The 20,000-nt window shown below is 45.8% G+C and overlaps 2 protein-coding genes across 3 annotated transcripts in view; both read left to right on the top strand.

The window, feature by feature from the left end:
• Nucleotides 1–10,332, top strand: part of LOC135103750 (glutamate receptor ionotropic, delta-1-like) — a 33,549-nt gene extending 23,217 nt beyond the window's left edge. Inside the window, exons 5-14 of one of the 2 annotated variants that reach the window (XM_064010444.1) lie at nucleotides 1–143; nucleotides 2,364–2,467; nucleotides 2,604–2,694; nucleotides 3,663–3,821; nucleotides 4,578–4,740; nucleotides 5,255–5,469; nucleotides 6,338–6,463; nucleotides 6,777–6,925; nucleotides 7,487–7,722; nucleotides 8,607–10,332. The exon at nucleotides 1–143 is cut by the window's left edge and continues 5 nt beyond it. In XM_064010444.1, the coding sequence (XP_063866514.1) occupies nucleotides 1–143; nucleotides 2,364–2,467; nucleotides 2,604–2,694; nucleotides 3,663–3,821; nucleotides 4,578–4,740; nucleotides 5,255–5,469; nucleotides 6,338–6,463; nucleotides 6,777–6,925; nucleotides 7,487–7,722; nucleotides 8,607–8,857 (1,637 nt within the window). In that variant the 3' untranslated portion in view covers nucleotides 8,858–10,332. The other variant, XM_064010445.1, reaches the window with a different exon arrangement.
• Nucleotides 10,333–15,117: 4,785 nt separating this feature from the next.
• Nucleotides 15,118–20,000, top strand: part of LOC135103749 (sulfoquinovosidase-like) — a 10,501-nt gene continuing 5,618 nt past the window's right edge. Inside the window, exons 1-8 of the mRNA XM_064010442.1 lie at nucleotides 15,118–15,179; nucleotides 16,044–16,194; nucleotides 17,555–17,749; nucleotides 18,091–18,280; nucleotides 18,639–18,774; nucleotides 19,086–19,284; nucleotides 19,627–19,768; nucleotides 19,906–20,000. The exon at nucleotides 19,906–20,000 is cut by the window's right edge and continues 124 nt beyond it. Coding sequence (XP_063866512.1) covers nucleotides 16,081–16,194; nucleotides 17,555–17,749; nucleotides 18,091–18,280; nucleotides 18,639–18,774; nucleotides 19,086–19,284; nucleotides 19,627–19,768; nucleotides 19,906–20,000 — 1,071 coding nt within the window. The 5' untranslated portion in view covers nucleotides 15,118–15,179; nucleotides 16,044–16,080. The remainder of the gene's footprint in view (nucleotides 15,180–16,043; nucleotides 16,195–17,554; nucleotides 17,750–18,090; nucleotides 18,281–18,638; nucleotides 18,775–19,085; nucleotides 19,285–19,626; nucleotides 19,769–19,905) is intronic.

The following is a 20,000-nucleotide window of genomic DNA, read 5'->3' as shown; positions in this document are numbered from 1 at the left end:
GAGCGGAGTACCTGAGATGCGCCAGGGAGGAGCTGTCTGATGACGCAGCACAGGTGGAGGAGGAGGGCACGGTGTGGAGGATACAGCTGGAACGTGCCCGCCGCTACCTCAACGGCCGGAAGCTGACGGTGGCCACGATAGAGGTGTGTGGGTGGGCGTACGCACAGACAGACAGACAGACAGACACACACACACACACACACACACACACACACACACACACACACACACACACACACACACACACACACACACACACACACACACACACCATGCTCGATAGATACACCGCTTCTCGTCTGATCAGCGAGGTTAAGCAGCAGTGGCTTCGGTCAGTACTTGGATGGGTGACCAACCATTAACCCCAAACACACATAGAATTATTTAAATGATTTTACATGTATAACTATACACCAACAGATCATTATGCTTTTCCGAGGCTATTTGATGACACTATACACACACACACACACACACACACACACACACACACACACACACACACACACACACACACACTGCAAGAGAGAGAGAGAGGATGCATGTTATTTCAGTAATGACACCATGTTAAACAATGAAATACTTAAATTACGGGAAATCTAATTAGTAACAGAGGTCTTGAGCGGCGGTAATGGTGCTGAGGTGCGGAATGTTAGCGTGTGTCAGCTGTGCAGTGGATCTGATAAGATGATTACTGCGTGTGAAAGAGGAACAGGCGTATGGATATGTTCCCAGAAGCAGTTGGGAGAAAAAATATAGCTAGAGACAATTACTAGGTGCATATATGCCACTATGTATAAGGCAGAGTCATCATCATTAGTCGAGTAACATACCAATATACAACACTCGCCTCCATTGTTGCTTAGCGGCTTTGTAGCGATTTTCCCCTCTAGTGTAACGTCCTTTGATCTGCTGGGATACTATCGATAGTCAGGTTTTCCAAGACAGTCAGTCAGCAGATCAGGGGACTTTTGACTGAAGGGAAAGAGAAAGCAATGCACGTGAATGCAGAAAGTTACTGTACTTCACAAGTGTTCATACTGTATACACTAAAAAATAAGAAACCGTTAAGTGACACAGCACAGTATCATCCCTTCATGTCACTATATCAGGAGCCAACCACATAATACAGAAGGTTACCCAAATGCCTCACAGCTGTTCAAACGTATATACAAACCTTCTCTAAGTGACAGAACGCAGCATCACCCAGTATTCAAAGCACTCTCAAAAGCCACCTACATAATACACACTCACCTTTAAAAACTAAAAAAAAAAAAAAAAAAAAAAACAGTGACAGTTAATACAGAAGATTACTTAACCATACATCTATATACACTATTAAGTAAAACAGCACAGTATCACACCTTCACTACATCAGGAATCCGCCAGCACAGCACTTACCCTTGAGACGCGTTACTCACACCCACACCTCCACCAGCACGTCACAATGCTGAATACTGTGATGACGGTCTCCTGTATAAGGCTTGTTTTCCGCACAGTTCACCAGGCTAATCACTCCTTAAGTTCCGTCGCCAGTGCCTCGTTTGTACCTCTCCTCCATACAGGTAATACGTGATGCAATAATCGTAAACTTAACTTAACCTTTATTTCCTTAGGCGTCTGAGGGCGAACCTAGTAACCTGGATAATGGAGGAGCAAGTGTGATTATGTGCTTAGTTCGTATCTCGTTGCTGTCTGTATGTGTGAGTGTGTTTCTTGGAAGGTGGTGGTGGTGGTGGTGGTGGTGGTGGAGTGTTCTTGTGTGTTTTTTTTTTTTTTTTTTGTCTTTACTTTGTCTGTTTTCATTTGCTGTCTTTGTGCTTATGTTGTAAATGTCGTTTCTTTTTTTTCTTGCCCTCTCTCTGTATGATCTTTTGCTCTCTCTCTCTCTCTCTCTCTCTCTCTCTCTCTCTCTCTCTCTCTCTCTCTCTCTCTCTCTCTCTCTCTCTCTCTCTCTCTCTCTCTCTCTCTCTCTCTTTCTCTCTCTCTCTCTCTCTCTCTCTCTCTCTCTGCCCATTTGTGTAACTATGTTTATTTTATCTTTATTAATGTACGGTCTGTCTGCCTGTCTGTCTGTCTATTTGTCTCTCTGTCTGTCTATCTATCTATCTATCCGTCTGTTTATCTATCTCTCTGTTTACCTATCTTTGTATCTGTCTGTCTATCTATCTATCTATCTATCTATCTATTTATCTATCTACTATCTAATTATTTAAAAACTTATAGGCCTATCTATCTGTTTATCAATCTCTCTGCCTATCTGTCTGCTTAGCGACCTGTCTGTCTGCCCATCGATTCATTCATCTATCAGTCCATTAATCTATCTATTTACTTACCCATCCACTTTTCTTCCCTCCTCCCAGCGGGCGCCCTTCGTCAAGCTGGAGATGGTCGGGGAGGAGATTGTCGGGGCCACGGGGTTCTGTATCGAGATGCTGGACGAGATGGCCAGGAAATTCAACTTCACGTGAGTATTGTGACTGTGCAGCGCCGTGAGGGAAGGACGGAGAGGGTTGGTTTCATCTTTTCTCATTAAAATCGCCTTGCTACTTGAATAGATTATCTATGCTGTCAGAGAGCTAAGTACTACCCCCCCGTCCCAGGTACCGCTTGGTGCTACCCTACGATGGCAACTGGGGCGCCCCGATGAATAATGGCACCTTCAACGGCATGGTGGGCATGGTGCACAGGAAGGTACGTGCGGCAGGGCGGCGGCACAGTTGGGTTGGTATAGATGTGGCTGACTGGGTACAGATGCGTGTGGCAGGGGTGAGCAGTCGTGTAGGACAGAGGTTTGTCAGGACTGAGCGTGCACTGTATACAGCCATGTGTGGTAGAGGTGGATCCGGACAAGTGAGGTTGGTTGAGCTGAATGGGTACAGACAACGAGTTTCTAATGCCGAGTTCTGAAAGTGGTCCGGATTTAGTCGAGCTGGACAGTAGTGACGTCACGAAAAACAATTTTGTGTTGCCTAGCTGAGCCAAGGCAGGTGAGGAGCAAAACTAGAAGGAAGACAAAAACACGCACTTAGGCTTATCTGTGCACTCCCATGCGTTGCTTCTGAATACTAATACTGGAGACTATCTTATGATAATGTTCACGTTAGGTGTAATTAAAGCATGTGGTTCGGCGAGTCTTGATTGCACCGCCGTGTCCTGCGCTGGAGAAAGTGATGCAGAGAGAGGAGCAGAGAGCGGAGAGGAGCGGCGGCAGCAGGGAAAGCTTGCCAAAAACCCGTTCTGGGGCAGAGGACGAGGGCAAAGTGACTCCAGGCTGGGCCGTAACACATGACAGTGATTGGATGGCCAGAGAGAAATGGATTGAAAGACAGAATGATAGATATTTAGATAGATAGCTAGATGGGTTGGTAGGTAGGTAAATGGACAGAGAGAGAGAGAGAGAGAGAGAGAGAGAGAGAGAGAGAGAGAGAGAGAGAGAGAGAGAGAGAGAGAGAGAGAGAGAGAGAGATGCATGGGTGAATAGATAGATAAACAGATAGATAACCAGTCTTCCAACCAGTCATACCAACCAGCCACACATCCACTTCACCACCACCAGCACCACTTCACCACCAAGACACCTTTAATGACAAAACTCAATCAATCAACCAGCCACTTCATCCCTGCCCTTCACTTCCTCTCCCTTCCTCCCCTACCTGCAGACCGTGGACTTCGCCATGGCCGGCTTCACTATCACGCACATCAGAGAGACAGTAATAGACTTCACCCACGCCTTCTTCGAGGAGCCCACCACCATCCTGATCCCGCCGCCCAGGGAGCAGAACAACTTCCTCGCCTTCCTGGAACCTTTCTCCTGGCAGGTGTGTGTTAGGTTAAGTTGGTTTGGGGTGAGTTGGGTCAAAGTTTGGTTAGGTTGGGTTAGGTTAAGTTGGGTTGGGTTTGGTTGGGTCAGAGTTTGGTTAAGTTGGGTTAGGTTAAGTTGGGTTAGGTTAAGTTGGGTCAGAGTTTGGTTAAGTTGGGTTAGGTTAAGTTGGGTTAGGTTAAGTTGGGTTAGATTAAGTTGGGTTAGATTAAAGTTTCGTGGGTTAGATTAGATTAGGTTAAAGTCTTTTGGGGTTAGATTAGGTTAGGTTGAATTAGTTTAGGATAGGTTAAGTTAGGTTGGGTTAGATTAGGTTAGGTTAGATTAAATTAAAGTTTGTTGGGTTAGGTTAGGTTAGGTTGGGCTAGATTAGATTAGTTTGTTGGCTTAGGTTAGGTTAAGTTAGGTTAGGTTAGGTACGATTAGATCAGAGTTTGTTCGGTTAAGTTAGGTTAAGTTAGGTTAAGTTATGCTAAGTTGGGTTAGATTAGAGTGTGTTGAGTTAGATTAGGTTGGGTTAAGTTTTGTTGGGTTAGGTAAGCCACGCCTCTGTTCCTTTGTTTTCCGTTTGTTTCGTGTTTTGATGAATGGTGTCTTTTGTAGACGCTTCTGAAGATGTTATGTGTATACGTTGAACTGTGTGTGTGTGTGTGTGTGTGTGTGTGTGTAAAACTTTTTTTTTTATAATTAAGATTGATACTTGTAAGAACTCATCAACATTCTCTCTCTCTCTCTCTCTCTCTCTCTCTCACAGGTGTGGTTCCTGACCTTGGTGAGCATCATGGTAGTTGGTCCCATCATGTGGATACTGGCCACCGTGGGGAACCTGCCGGTGCTGTACCCCCACAACACCCGCACCGTGCACTACTCCCTGTTCAGATACACGTGGGACTGCGCCTTCGCCCTCGCTGGCCAGAGTAAGACTATTCGTTTAGTATGTGTTAGAAGAAAGGGGATTCATGTCACATACCCATAATGCCTTGGGATATACACGTGCCCTTCCTGGGGTATCCGACAACCTGAGAGGACCAGTTAGATCAGAGATGTGATACATTTACTAACAAGAACCAAACAGCAACTGACCTTTAGGTTCTTGTAAGGCAGTTTGGTGACTACTTCTAGCTAGCTGCAGGGTGGAGGGACAGGGAACCAAAGCAGAAGATTCCTGAGATAAGAGTAAAAAAGGGACGAAGAATGAAGATAAAGAAAGAAATACAGATACTGAAAAGATAAATGAGGCAGAAATGACGTCATGGAGCGGCGTAGTGAGTATAAACTTAAGACTACCGCAGCTTCAACATACTCGTACTTCACTCCTTCATCTTCTCAAACTCTTCACTTCACCCCCCATTACCATTCCTCCCCATTCCACGCCACTCCACAAGACAAAACAATACAACTCTACCCTTCGTCACCTCCACTCCCTCGCAGGTGCCCGCACGCGCCACACGCAGCCAGTGCGGGTGCTACACGGGATGTGGTGGACGTTCGCTGTCATCCTGATCTACACCTACACGGGCACGCTGATCGCCTTCCTGACGGTGCCGCGCCTCACCAGCCTCATCAACTCCCTGGAGGAGCTCGCCAACCAGAAGGACGTGCTGTGGACTTACCGCGCCAAGACTGCCCACGAGACTCTCTTTGCGGTGAGGCTGAGGAACAGGCACGCGGGGCACCTGCTGAGGAGAGCACCTGATAGAGGTCTTCAAGTGGTATAGGGATATAACAAGGGTGACATAGGTAAAATTCTAAGGGTAAGTAATCAGGACAAGATAATAAATACTGAGTTGAAGGGTAATAAATTTTCGGCAGCAGGCACGTGGGGAACCTGCGGAAGAGGGGATCTGGTAGTGGTCTTCAAGTGGTATAGGGATATAATTATCAAGGGTGGCATAAGCATAATCCTCAGAATCAGTAATCGGGACAGGACGAGAAAGAATGGATTTAAGCTTGATAAAATTAGATTAAGGTCTATTAGAATCGGTATACAGAAGAATGACTAAAAGGATACAGGAAGTGAGGAGTATTCATTACGAAAGGAGACTAAAGCTTTTTAAATTTACATTCCATAGAGAGACATAGGTTAGGAGGGGACTTGATAGAGGTCTTCAAGTGGTCTAGGGGATATAACGAAAGTGACATGATCGGAATCCTCAGGGTCAGTTATCAGGACAGGACAAGAAATAAAGAGATCAACTTTGATAAAGTTAAACTTAAAAAAAGGAGGTAAGAAGAAATTGCTTTCGAAACATTATGAGTTATGAAGGTATAACACCATAATAGTCGTAGTGGTGAGCAGATAAAATATGGTAAATAAGCTTTCCGTTCAAATTAACGTCATTGACTTAATTATTTACTTTGCTTTCTCTTGTACTACTGTAGTAATTACATTCCATCTGTATCCATTCAGTCCTTGTCCTCTTCACTGATACTGCCCTTTTCCTTCCTCTTCGCAACTCTCCTCCCGTCTTCCCGGCCTCCACTTCGCCCCCGCCCCTCGCCAACGTGGAGCAGACAGCTGAGCCTCCCTCCACCTACCACAAGATCGGGCAGCTGCTGAAGGAGCGGCCTGACCTGCTGGTGCACACTGACGACGAGGGGATCAGTGCCGTGCTCAGAGGCGACACGGCCTTCATAAAGGTGTTGTCGTCTCTCTCTCTCTCTCTCTCTCTCTCTCTCTCTCTCTCTCTCTCTCTCTCTCTCTCTCTCTCTCTTTCTCTCATGTTTGTCACGTTTCCTTGTCTTCTCACTATGTTTAGATATCATTTGCGTTTTATTTGTTGTTTTATGTTGCCTGTGTTTCCAAATCTTATTCCTTGTGTTGGCCAAGTTAGGGAAGCGAGAAGAAAACGAGACTAACACTAAATCGACAAACATGTGAGGCGCATGGTAAGTCGAGATGGGATGTGACTGTCTCACGTGCCGCTGACCGATGCCTCGCTGCTCCCGCCAGGAAAAGTCGTGGCTGGACTTCGCGATGGAGCGAGACTATCTTGCCACCAAGCAGTGCCGCATGGCGCAGGTCAACCAACTTTTCTTCAGCGCTGGTTTCGGGTGGGCGCTGCAGGAACGCTCCATCTTCCTGCAGCTCTTCAACAACGAGTGAGTTACCGGGACTGCCAGGTGTAGGTCTGTTGGCTTCCTGCAGCTTCCCTTACTTTCTCATGTTCTTGTGTTCTTATGAATATATTATTTATTGACAAAACTAACCTGGTAACAGCCTGACTGATGAAAATGCAAAACTGTGCGTGTCAGTTTTTTTTTTTTTTTTTCCTTCTTTTTTTTACCTGAGGATTAACACTTTTCTGTTGTTAAAATAGCTCAACAGTTTTCTGCTCTTTTTTTTTCTCTCAAGCATTTCGTAAACCAGGTAAGAGTTCCCAACAGTGCACCAGCAACTGAGCGTCCTGGACAGAGCTCCTGAAGTGTATCACATCACAGTTGAGGGAATGTTCGCATAAAGGTTTATTTTGAAGTTTCACGTGTTGATGGTACAAGTGGCTAAGGTTTCATTATGTCCGTGGTGTCTCTAACCTATAATGAGGATAATAGGTGGAAACAGGTAAACATATTTGATAGAGGGACTGCCACGTGTAGAGCTGATGGCTTCTTGCAGCTTCTCTTATTTTTTTGTGTTCTTATAATTATTTCCTTGTGTCCCAGGATCCTGAGAATGTCACAGTCCGGGCTTTTCACTATCTGGCGGATGCAGAACTGGCCCAGCCCTAACGAGTGCACGGCGGGCAACCCAGGGGCGCCAGCGGGACCCAAGAGTCTTCACATCAAAAACTTCTCCGGCCATTTCTTCATCTACGGCGTGGGTCTCGGCTTGGCGCTGCTGGCCTTCCTGGTGGAGCGGCTGCTGCTGCGGGGCCTCTTCAGGGACGCCGAGAGTGAGGGTGAGTGGCGCTAACCTTGTGGTGTGTTGGGCTATGGGAACTACATCAGTTTTGTTAGGGTGGCTTGGCATAGACCAGCAGCCGAGAGGGATGAGTGAGAAAGTGATGTGGGAGAAGTTTGTCCTGCTGTGGAGTGATAGAGGTTGATGGTGATGGTAATCTTCTTTTCTTTCTTTCCTCCTCCTCCTTCTTCTTGTTCTTCTTCTTGTTCTTCTTGTTCTTCTTGTTCTTCTCCTTGTTCTTGTTCTTGTTCTTGTTCTTCTTGTTCTTGTTCTTGTTCTTCTCCTCCTCCTCCTCCTCCTCCTCCTCCTCCTCCTCCTCCTCCTCCTCCTTCTTTGGGCTTGTTTCAGAGTACTGATGCTGGGAACAACACTGGTAGACCCTACAGGTACACAGATACACAGGTACAGGTGAAGAGAAGGCGAGCAGCACTTCGTAGCCTTCACTCATGAACACCGTACTCGTAACAGACGCGGCATGGAGGACAGATCTTGTTCGTTCCCGCCTTCCTTCACTCTTCATTCTTTTTTTTTTTCAATTATTACTACTATTTTTTTTTTTTTTATTGTTTTGATCTTCGTGTTCACTCCTCCACACTCCACTCCACCAGCACCTCGAATTTGTGCATGGAGTTGTGATTGTTGAATAAGTCTTTCCCCCCAACACTCCCTGTAGAGCGCCCTTGCTCATGCCCTTCACCTTAGAGTAAAGATAAAACTGACATATCTTCACTTACATATCTCTTCATCGGTGTTGCTGTGAACGGCACAAAACCTTTTCCACTAAACACAATAAACAATAGTGGTCAGTATTTTTACTGAGAGAAAAAATTGTTTAGATGTAAAGCCTTGCCTGTGTGCATGACGGCGGCCCATCTCCCACAGGCCTGCAGGCTTTACTCCCCTCGCAAGAATCTCTGAGAAACCGCCGACGACGCCACGACATCCTGAGGCCCGGACCGCTGGAGCGCTTGTTGCAGATGCGGGTGGTGGCTTTGAAGAACGGCCCCCCCCTGGTCACCGTCAACCCCCAGCCCACGCCGCGCCACCCTGACATCTTCGATCTGCACTCGCCAGACAGCCAGGTGTACCACATTGGCGTGATACAAGTCCACGGGCGCCCACCAATCAGATAATCTCAGGAGTATCGCGGCGCATCGCACAACAGCAATAACTTGATAGGGACATCCTTGTACTCTCCCCAGTCCAGTCCACCAGCCTGCCCCAGTAGAGTATGTTAAGGACCTTCGTGTCATAGGAGGTGGTGTGAAAAGTTCGGGTGTCAGGCAGAGATTCAAGCACTAGAAATGTATTTATTCCATGCTGTCGTCTCACACAACACGGGGATCCCCTTCCCGCTTCCCGCCTCTTGGACACTGATAAATCTCGCCTGTGACATGAAGCTTCTTCACCGACGAGTACTCAGATGGCAATGTTTGTGTAGGGATTAGGTGTCTCAGTGCTGATGGTTTAGTCATGCGTAGTGCACAGTCATAAGAAATTGTCCCTTGCTCTCGTGGCGTATTACAGGCAAGGCATCGTCTGCCACGGAAGAAGCAACGCCTCCTCGCCTCGTCCAGGGCTGCCTCACTCCCTGGTTGCCTGTGTATAGTTATTATCTTGCAACGGGTAGTAGAATATAAATAAAACTATCATGTAAGCCATCACATTCCATGTCCTAGAAATTTTAACCGCACCAGTCGCCTCTCTTGTGACAGTGAAGTATAGCTCTCTTCCACGCATCACTCCTCGGAGCCTCTCGTACACAGACAGTTGTAGAGGAAATTTAGAACAGATACAAAACACAATGCCTCGCATTACCAGTAGCCTCAGTACCCTCAGACAGGAGTAACCCAAGCACCATAAGTTCACGATTGCATCTCGTACCACCAAAAGTTAGAAGAAAAAGGCTTATTACAGTAGCCAGGTAGATGGGCAGCCATGATGCAGTGGTGCCGCGGGCGCTTTAGGGCTGAGGGGTCCTCAGGCGCACGTGTTACAATCCTGGCCAAGGTCCGAGGTTAGGAAGGGCATCCACGCGTGGTAACGGTTCCCTAATGCCACAACCAAAGTCCTTTGTTAGGAGGCACGGTCCTAGCCCTCATAAACCACGGATGTAAAACCGAAAGAGAGAGAGAGAGATCGAAAAAAAAAAAAATCCCTGTAGATATCAAGTGACTTAAGGTAAGGAGTGGGTAGGTGATGCACGGTCGCCGCGTGCTCTGCCCCTCCGTTAGTAGTATAATTTTCTGTTAATTTTCCAAGAAGAAATTCCTAAAAGTGGCCTGTATTCTCCAACACTTTGGTGCGTAATCTTCACTACTTCCAACAGGCCGCCAAGGGAGTCACACAGGGCTTAAATGGTGTTTTAATGATTCAGTGGTAGATATCTAAGGATTTTACATCTTTGATAGGAAAAACACCCAAGAAAACCCGGCTAATGATATCTCTGTGGCCTTTCAAAACGGTCGTGATGAGAAAACAAGGTGTTTCAGAATACGAGTCTGTGTACCGTCCTCTTCCCCGTACGGTACAGGTGTGGGGTGCTGTACCGCCTCCTACAAGTACACCAGCAGGCCGTGGCACATGTAAATATAGTGTACGTGCAGATGATAATGTACTTTTATTCCATCCTGATCGCCGTCCGTCCCTCCGCTTCAAGGCTCCGGAGGTGGTGTTATGTGGAAGTGTTAAGCTGTTATTGCCTCCTCCCGCAAGATGGCAGGATGGCAACACGCTTTCGGGGTAATAAAGATGAGTCATGAGATTCGATGTAATGGTGATAACGTTCATGATAGTGTGTGCTGCATGGAATAAGGCAAAAACAAACAACACACACACACACACACACACACACACACACACACACACACACACACACACTGACAGTTAATATATCAGAGATCTATACTGTATAACATAATTTCTTGGCATTGCCTTAGTTCAATCATGTCCGTGGAAAGAACAGGAAGAGGGTGGTAGTGGTGATATTGGCAGATGATGGTGGTGATGGTGAAGCTGTTAGTGGCGATGGTGGCAGTGGCAGTGGCTGCAGAAGAGAGAGAGAGAGAGAGAGAGAGAGAGAGAGAGAGAGAGAGAGAGAGAGAGAGAGAGAGAGAGAGAGAGAGAGACTAAAGATCATTATCCAAAAGTAAACTAAGATGTAGAATCAATTAATCGGGTGAAAATGAGAAAAAGAGTAAAGGAAAGAAAAAAAAAGTCGAAGGTAACTGTCCAGAGTTCAGTGTAAGTTGCAGAATCAATCAGTTGAAAAGGAGAAAAAAAAAAAGAAAAAAAAAACACACTAAAGCTTATCATTCAGAGTTAACTATAACCTTTAAAATCACTCATTCACTCTTGACAACCCCATGTCGCAATGAGCTATGGGAAACGGACCACCTTTTCAGAAGTACCTGAGGCCACGGCAGGTGTGTGTATATAAGTACCATCACTTCCTCAGGTTCCCACGGTCACCTATCGCGTCTAATTCATAGCTATCATTTTCTTTTTCTTTTTTTTTTATGTAGGAAGGACACTGGCCAAGGGCAATAAAAATCTAATTAAAAAAAAATGCCCACTGAAATGCCAGTCCCATAAAAGGGTCAAAGCAGTGGTCAAAAATTGATGAATAAGTGTCTTGAAACCTCCCTCTTGAAGGAATTCAAGTCATAGGAAGGTGGAAATACAGAAGGAGGCAGGTAGTTCCAGAGTTTACCAGAGAAAGGGATGAATGATTGAGAATACTGGTTAACTCTTGCGTTAGAGAGGTGGACAGAATAGGGGTGAGAGAAAGAAGAAAGTCTTGTGCAGCGAGGCCGCGGAAGGAGGGGAGGCATGCAGTTAGCAAGACCAGAAGAGCAGTTAGCATGAAAATAGCGGTAGAAGACAGCTAGATATGCAACATTGCGGCGGTGAGAGAGAGGCTGAAGACAGTCAGTTAGAGGAGAGGAGTTGATGAGACGAAAAGCTTTTGATTCCACTCTGTCTAGAAGAGCAGTATGAGTGGAACCCCCCCAGACATGTGAAGCATACTCCATACATGGACGGATAAGGCCCTTGTACAGAGTTAGCAGCTGGGGGGGTGAGAAAAACTGGCGGAGACGTCTCAGAACACCTAACTTCATAGAAGCTGTTTTAGCTAGAGATGAGATGTGAAGTTTCCAGTTCAGATTATAAGTAAAGGACAGACCGATGATGTTCAGTGTAGAAGAGGGGGACAGTTGAGTGTCATTGAAGAAGAGGGGATAGTTGTCTGGAAGGTTGTGTCGAGTTGATAGATGGAGGAATTGAGTTTTTGAGGCATTGAACAATACCAAGTTTGCTTTGCCCCAATCAGAAATTTTAGAAAGATCAGAAGTCAGGCGTTCTGTGGCTTCCCTGCGTGATATGTTTACCTCCTGAAGGGTTGGACGTCTATGAAAAGACGTGGAAAAGTGCAGGGTGGTATCATCAGCGTAGGAGTGGATAGGACAAGAAGTTTGGTTTAGAAGATCATTAATGAATAATAAGAAGAGAATGGGTGACAGGACAGAACCCTGAGGAACACCACTGTTAATAGATTTAGCAGAAGAACAGTGACCGTCTACCACAGCAGCAATAGAATGGTCAGAAAGGAAACTTGAGATGAAGTTACAGAGAGAAGGATAGAAACCGTAGGAGGGTAGTTTGGAAATCAAAGCTTTGTGCCAGACTCTATCAAAAGCTTTTGATATGTCCAAGGCAACAGCAAAAGTTTCACCAAAATCTCTAAAAGAGGATGACCAAGACTCAGTAAGGAAAGCCAGAAGATCACCAGTAGAGCGTCCTTGACGGAACCCATACTGGCGATCAGATAGAAGGTTGTGAAGTGATAGATGTTTAAGAATCTTCCTGTTGAGGATAGATTCAAAAACTTTAGATAGGCAGGAAATTAAAGCAATAGGACGGTAGTTTGAGGGATTAGAACGGTCACCCTTTTTAGGAACAGGTTGAATGTAGGCAAACTTCCAGCAACAAGGAAAGGTAGATGTTGACAGACAGAACTGAAAGAGTTTGACTAGGCAAGGTGCAAGCACGGAGGCACAGTTTCGGAGAACAATAGGAGGGACCCCATCAGGTCCATAAGCCTTCCGAGGGTTTAGGCCAGCGAGGGCATGGAAAACATCATTGCGAAAAATTTTAATAGGTGGCATGAAGTAGTCAGAGGGTGGAGGAGAGGGAGGAACAAATCCAGAATCGTCCAAGGTAGAGTTTTTAGCAAAGGTTTGAGCAAAGAGTTCAGCTTTAGAAATAGATGTGATAGCAGTGGTGCCATCTGGTTGAAGTAGAGGAGGGAAAGAAGAAGAAGCAAAGTTATTGGAGATATTTTTGGCTAGATGCCAGAAATCACGAGGGGAGTTAGATCTTGAAAGGTTTTGACATTTTCTGTTAATGAAGGAGTTTTTGGCTAGTTGGAGAACAGACTTGGCATGATTCCGGGCAAAAATATAAAGTGCATGAGATTCTGGTGATGGAAGGGTTAAGTACCTTTTGTGGGCCACCTCTCTATCATGTATAGCACGAGAACAAGCTGTGTTAAACCAAGGTTTAGAAGGTTTAGGACGAGAAAAAGAGTGAGGAATGTATGCCTCCATGCCAGACACTATCACCTCTGTTATGCGCTCAGCACACAAAGACGGGTCTCTGACACGGAAGCAGTAGTCATTCCAAGGAAAATCAGCAAAATACCTCCACAGGTCCCCCCAACTAGCAGAGGCAAAACGCCAGAGGCACCTTCGCTTAGGGGGATCCTGAGGAGGGATAGGAGCGATAGGACAAGATAAAGATATGAGATTGTGATCGGAGGAGCCCAACGGAGAAGAAAGGGTGACAGCATAAGCAGAAACATTAGAGGTCAGGAAAAGGTCAAGAATGTTGGGTGTATCTCCAAGACGGTCAGGAATACGAGTAGGGTGTTGCACCAATTGCTCTAGGTCATGGAGGATAACAAAGTTGTAGGCTAGTTCACCAGGATGGTCAGTGAAGGGAGAGGAAAGCCAAAGCTGGTGGTGAACATTGAAGGCTCCAAGAATGGAGATCTCTGGAAAAGGGAAGAGGGTCAGAATGTGCTCCACTTTGGAAGTTAAGTAGTCAAAGAATTTCTTATAGTCAGAGGAGTTAGGTGAGAGGTATACAGCACAGATAAATTTAGTATGAGAGTGACTCTGTAGTCGTAGCCAGATGGTGGAAAACTCGGAAGATTCAAGAGCGTGGGCACGAGAGCAGTTAAGTCATTGCGCACATAAACGCAACATCCAGCTTTGGACCGAAAATGAGGATAGAGAAAGTAGGAGGGAAAAGAAAAGGGGCTACTGTCAGTTGCCTCAGACACCTGAGTTTCAGTGAGGAAAAGAAGATGAGGTTTAGAAGAGGAGAGGTGGTGTTCTACAGATTGAAAATTAGATCTTAGACCGCGAATGTTGCAGAAGTTAATGAAGCTGAGGGGAGTGTCAAGACACTTAGGGTCGTCGACAGAAAGGCAGTCCGACCTGGGGACATTTATGATCCCCTCCCCAGATGGGGACTCCGAGGCTGGTGTAGGAATCACCATGATGATTTTAAAATTTTTGAGTGAAGGGTGTGTGTGTTATTAGATGCTTGTAGTTTTGTGTGGAGGAAGAGAGTTGTCTTTAGAGGGCAGGCTGTGACTGCCCCCTTGTGTTGTGAGACACAAAGGGAAACGTTCAGTGAGGTCACAGCTAGGTTTAATGATAAGTTCACAGCACCCCCTGAACAGTGCTTTAGACCTCACTGGGAGTAATTATCGTTTCGGCAGGTGTCTACTGCCTCCTCCCTCAAGCCGCCAAAGCTTCTCTCTCTCCTTCTCTATCTTTGAATTCTGCTTGGGTAATGGAAGGCTCTCTTGTCTTTTATTATTATAAGCTTGTTGCCCTTGGCCGGTGTCCCTCCTACATAAAAAAGAAAAAATATCATTGTGTTGTGGTTTACTTGTAGTAGTGGTTTTGGCGGTGGTGGTGGTGGTGGTGGTAATAGTAGTAGTAGCAGTAGTAGTAGTAGTAGTAGGAGTAGTAGGAAGAAGAAGAGGAGGAGAAGGGGGAGGAGGAGGAGAAGGGGGAGGAGGAGGAGGAGGAGGAGGAGGAGGACGAGAAGGAAGAGGAAAGGGAGGAGGAAGAGGAGGAACAAGACGAAGAAGAAAAAAATAATAATCATAAGAAGAAGAAGAAGAAAAAAAAAGGTAATTTTAACTTACACTAGTAGTAGTAGTAGTAGTAGTAGTAGTAGTAGTAGTAGTAGTAGTAGTAGTAGTAGTAGTAGTAGTCGTAGTAGTAGTAGCAGCAGCAGCAGCAACAACAACAACAACGAAAATACGAGTGTTTTTTTTTTCCTGATAACATTACTTAATGGTGTATGATAAGACTTGTGCAGCAGATGTCTTATACTCACCTCACCAGCCCTCAGTCGACCCTCCGCTGCTGTGTGGTGAGTGGTGGGTGGTGGGCGGCGCGGCTGTGCTCTGTGTGCCGTGTGCTGTGGCCAATAGGTTAATAGAATAGTGGAGTTAAAAGACGTATCATAGACCTAATGGAAAAAAAAAAGTAACCAAATAATAACTAAGTAAATACTATAAATAAAACTGACAAATCTTGAGAAATAAAATGCAAGGATGTTAATTATTTGCGTATTTTGATCTGAATAAGCATACGAGTATCATAAACCTATAAGAGGAAGTAGCCATACAGAATAATGAAATATAAGTAAAAGTGTTCAATCTTGATAAGAAGAGTAAATTAGGTTAATTGCTTGCATAAATTTTAATATATGAAAGTATGATGAAATGTGGTGATGCAGTGTTTGATAGAGTAGACTGACTAAGAGAGAGAGAGAGAGAGAGAGAGAGAGAGAGAGAGAGAGAGAGAGAGAGAGAGAGAGAGAATTTTCATGTAGCAAGATGCATCCACTGAATCTTCCATTAAGATTTTAACTCGCAAAGTAAATTATAAACATTTCAGTAATCAAGTCAAATCTTTTTTTTTTTATTCGTGCCGTTGACAGGACTCCTAACACACACACACACACACACACACACACACACACACACACGAGGACAAAATAATAACAATAATAAAGATAATAAAATAAAACCAAATGAATATATGAATAAATAATATGAACGAATAGATGATAATAACAACAAAAGTAAACACGCAAGCAAAACAAAGTAAATCATAAAAAAAAAAAAAAAACAAGAACACACAAAAACCAATCAAACAAATAAATTTCTCACACAATCCAGTTTTTCCTCCCGTTCAGTGACTCACAGTTGTTTCTCCCCTCCCTTCTCAGTGACTTTTGGCGGACAGAAGACAGACGCGGAGAGAGCATGAGGCAGCTGGTGGCGACGCTGCTGGTGGTGGCGGCGGCGGGACTGGGCAGCGGGGAGGTCACTTACGAGGATATAGAGGGAGGCTTCACCATCAGTTTCCAGAATGAAGTGGTGAGTATTCTTTGGTTGTCTAACAGGTCTGAGAGAGAGGGAGTGGTAAAGTGGAAGGAAGCACGGAAGGGAGAGAGGGAGAGGAAGAAGTAAAGTGGAAGGGAACAGGAAGAGAGGGAGGGATAGGGATGAAAGGAGGGAGAAACGAAAGAAAAGAAGGTGAGGAAAGAAAGGAAACGAGAGGAGGAAAGGACTGTAGAGGAGGAGGAAAGACGGCGAATTCATGCAGGAATGGAGGAAAAAAAGAGAAAGAAATTGAAATTAAGGAGAAGGAAGGGAGAGATGAGCAGGAAGAAAAGAATGACTAAGAGGAGAGGAGAGGGAAATGACGGAGAAGGAAAGGAGGGATGAAATGAAAGGAGTAAATAAGAGGAGAGAGAGAGAGAGAGAGAGAGAGAGAGAGAGAGAGAGAGAGAGAGAGAGAGAGAGAGAGAGAGAGAGAGAGAGAGAGAGAGAGAGAGAGAGAGAGAGCAATAGGAAAGGAAGGCAGGGAGTAAGGAAAGGAAAGAAGGAATAGCGATAAATAAGGAAAAATGAAGGATATAGGGGAAGAAAGAAGGGAATAAGGAAGGGAGAGAAGGAATAAGGGAAGAATGGAATAACTGAGGAAGCGAAAGAAGTGGTAAGGAAAGGAAAAATGGAACAAGGTAGAGAAGAATGAAGAAATGAGAGAAGGAAGAGAGAGAGAAAAAAAAGGGGGAAGAGAAGGAAAAGATCAAAGTATCCCTCTACTTTACCATCATTTTCTATTATTGAACTTTTCCCTGCTCTTAGAAAACGAAGCTTGAAGGGTATACTAATATTTACTTCAACGCGAACATTTTTAAGCGTCGATTCAGTGACCAGGGGTGCTAAACTATGAATTATTGGGACTTAAGTAACACTAAACCCACATAAACTGGAACTGAAGTGGTGTAAGGAGTGAATTTGTACATTTTTGTGGCGGTTAAAACTACAGCTGCTCTGGGATGTGCAGTATTATTCCCGTGAACAAAATCCCTCAGGTACTAAATCCTTACTCAAATCATGGTGTAGATCTTGTCATTCCCGCTAATTGAATGGCTTAACTAAGAAATAACGTAGAAATAGCTGTAATGTCGGTTTTTTTTCTTTTTTTGCCTTTCTTTGGTCTTTTTGTCAGTATCTTTAATCCTATCTCCACTCAAAGTACATAAGAACAAACGGAAAATAAGGAAAGCTGCAAGAAGCCGTCTGAAGGTTATGAAGCACACCTACCTGTAATATTTCCACCTATCATCCTCATTCATAAACTTGTCTAATCTTCTTTTAAAGCCCCGTAATGACTGAGCGCTAACAACAAGTGCTGACTACTGAGTTTGTTTCATTCACGTCTCCACAGATCTTCCGCCACACCACTGACGATCCCATCTTCCACATCGGAACGGGAACCGCCAACTTCACTGAGCACCAAGGCAACTTCGACATCCAGGAGGAGGTGCTGAGCAAGCTTCCTCTCCACGACTTCGGGAACGTGTCCGCGGGAGTTGACGGTGTTAGCTTGATCTTCACCACCGCCGAGGACCCCGAGCTGCAGGTGAGGGAGAGGAAGGGAGGAAGAAGAATGGGAAGGATGTGAGGGAGAAAAAAACGGGAGGGATGTGAGGGAAGACAAGTCAGGAAATGGACTGTGTGGACTCAGGGTGGAATAATATGAAGACAATTACACATTTCAAACGCTCATGGATAAATAAAGCGTTCATCTGTTACTTCGATCCTTTATGGCACTCACGGACAGAGTTGCTGGCAGACTCACAGATAATACCGAGAGAAAAAAAAAAAAAAATCATACCAGAATTACCTATGCCCACTTGTATCGTGGTATGAACTTTATTCCACAGAACAATACAATTTCAGCCTATCCTTTGCCTCCACCAGGTTGAACTTACCGTGAGCCAAGCGTCAAACAATACGGTCGACATCTCCACCGTCACCAACTCGCCCGCCTACAACCGCTTTTGGGCGAGGCTGTGGACCGAGAAGGTGGAGCAGGTGTGGGGCGCGGGGGAGCAGTACACCTACCTGAACCTCCGCGGCAGGGAGTACCCCATCTGGACCAGGGAACAGGGTGAGCCTCTGTCAGTCATCTCGGTGTGGTATGACGTCTCTGTCGTTCACTTCATGAGTTTTAGGACAGTATTCTGGAACGCCTCCGCACCTCCACTACTTTCGAAAGGCTCTAGTTGAAATGAAACGGATTTTTAAGGGTGTTTTTACGCTTCTGGTGACAGCTTAACAAGGTTTCAACATTATTAACAGGATAAACACCCTTGAGAAGCTGGCTAATCATATCTGTGGTGTTGATAGATAGTCGTGGTGAGGGAGCAGAGGGTGTGTGAATACAGGCCTCGTTGCTCCGTACAGGCATGACTTGCCGCGCCGCGCCACACAACCCTCCGCTGACTGCCTCGCCTTCTGTCTTTCAGGCGTAGGGCGTGACGGCGGCATAATTGCTAACGTGAGTGACATCGACGGTGCCGGAGGAGATTACCACACCACCTACTATCCCCAGGCGTCCTTCCTCTCCTCCAGGCGATACTCCCTGCTCATCCATGACCCGCGGTAAGCATCGTCCCCAATTTTCCCTCACGACGCCTCCACGCCAGCCACTGCTATCGCTGCTTCCCCTCACGCGTCCTCTCAGGCACCGTCCTCCCTTCACAAGCCTCACGGTTCCTCCTGGGGGTAATATTGAGATACCATTAACCATCCGAGGGTTACGCTAGAATTAGATTCGTCCAGTCAATTAATTTCTTTGGTAATCCTTTCATTGTGTTGATCGTGATTTAAAAACATCATATTTTTGCCCAGAAATAAATAGTCAGTGTCTCGGTGTTAGTAGGCTGGTACAGAGCGCCTCGCCTCCCCGGCAGGTACTTGGTGCTCAACTTCACGGAGGTGGCGTATCACGAGGTGTTCCTGCACAGCAACGAGTTCCACGCCTCGCTGCTGCGGGAGGCGACGCTGATGGCCACAGTGGAGGCAGTCACCACCACCCTCGGGAAGCAGCCGCTACTCCCGGACTGGATCATGCGCGGCGCCATTCTGGGCGTGCAGCGCGGCACTGCTGAGGTGAGGGACCAAGACTTGGTGGACACATCCGTCAGTTCGTTTAGTAACACGTGTAGTATGCAGAAAAATGTAAAGAAAAGCTAGGAATGTGAGCATTGTGTTGCATTTTTTTGGAGATTTATTTGAAGATTATATTTAGGTTGTTGGCTATTATGGTCTTAAAATGTGTGTTTATTTTATGGACTTCAATATGTTGTAAACCTTTGTGTTAAATAACCTAACTAATTAACGAGGAATCCTTTAATGATATTTTGATACAGTGTTGATGGAGGCTGCACAATACACAAAGTTACCGCCAGCGGGTGAACTGTGTCAGTGATTAATTTTTACTCGAAACCTCAGATGCTGTTCCGGTACCACGAGGCGAGAGAAGCGGGGGTGGACGTCAGCGGCCTCTGGATCCAGGACTGGTCAGGCTCCATCCAGACGCTCTTTGGACATAGAGTGTACTGGAACTGGCGCTGGAACGAGACTTACTACCCAGGTGAGGCTCGATGGCGACGGAAGGAGGCTGTAGTGGCACTGCCTGAGTGCTGCGAGAGTTACCTGATCTGTTTAAACGTATCACGTCACTGAACCTTTACTGACGACCTTGCTGTCTCGTCCTCGTCCTCCATGCAGACTTGGACTTGGCCATCGCGAATCTGAAACAGGAAGGCACCCGCGTCCTCGCCTATGCCAACCCGCACCTGATTGAGGGCAGCACCATGTTTGAG

The sequence above is a fragment of the Scylla paramamosain genome, chromosome 9 (genome assembly GCF_035594125.1).
Source record: "Scylla paramamosain isolate STU-SP2022 chromosome 9, ASM3559412v1, whole genome shotgun sequence".
NCBI lineage: Eukaryota > Metazoa > Arthropoda > Malacostraca > Decapoda > Portunidae > Scylla > Scylla paramamosain.
The sequence above is the reverse complement of the archived record's forward strand: the minus strand, read 5'-3'. Positions and strand labels throughout refer to the sequence as shown.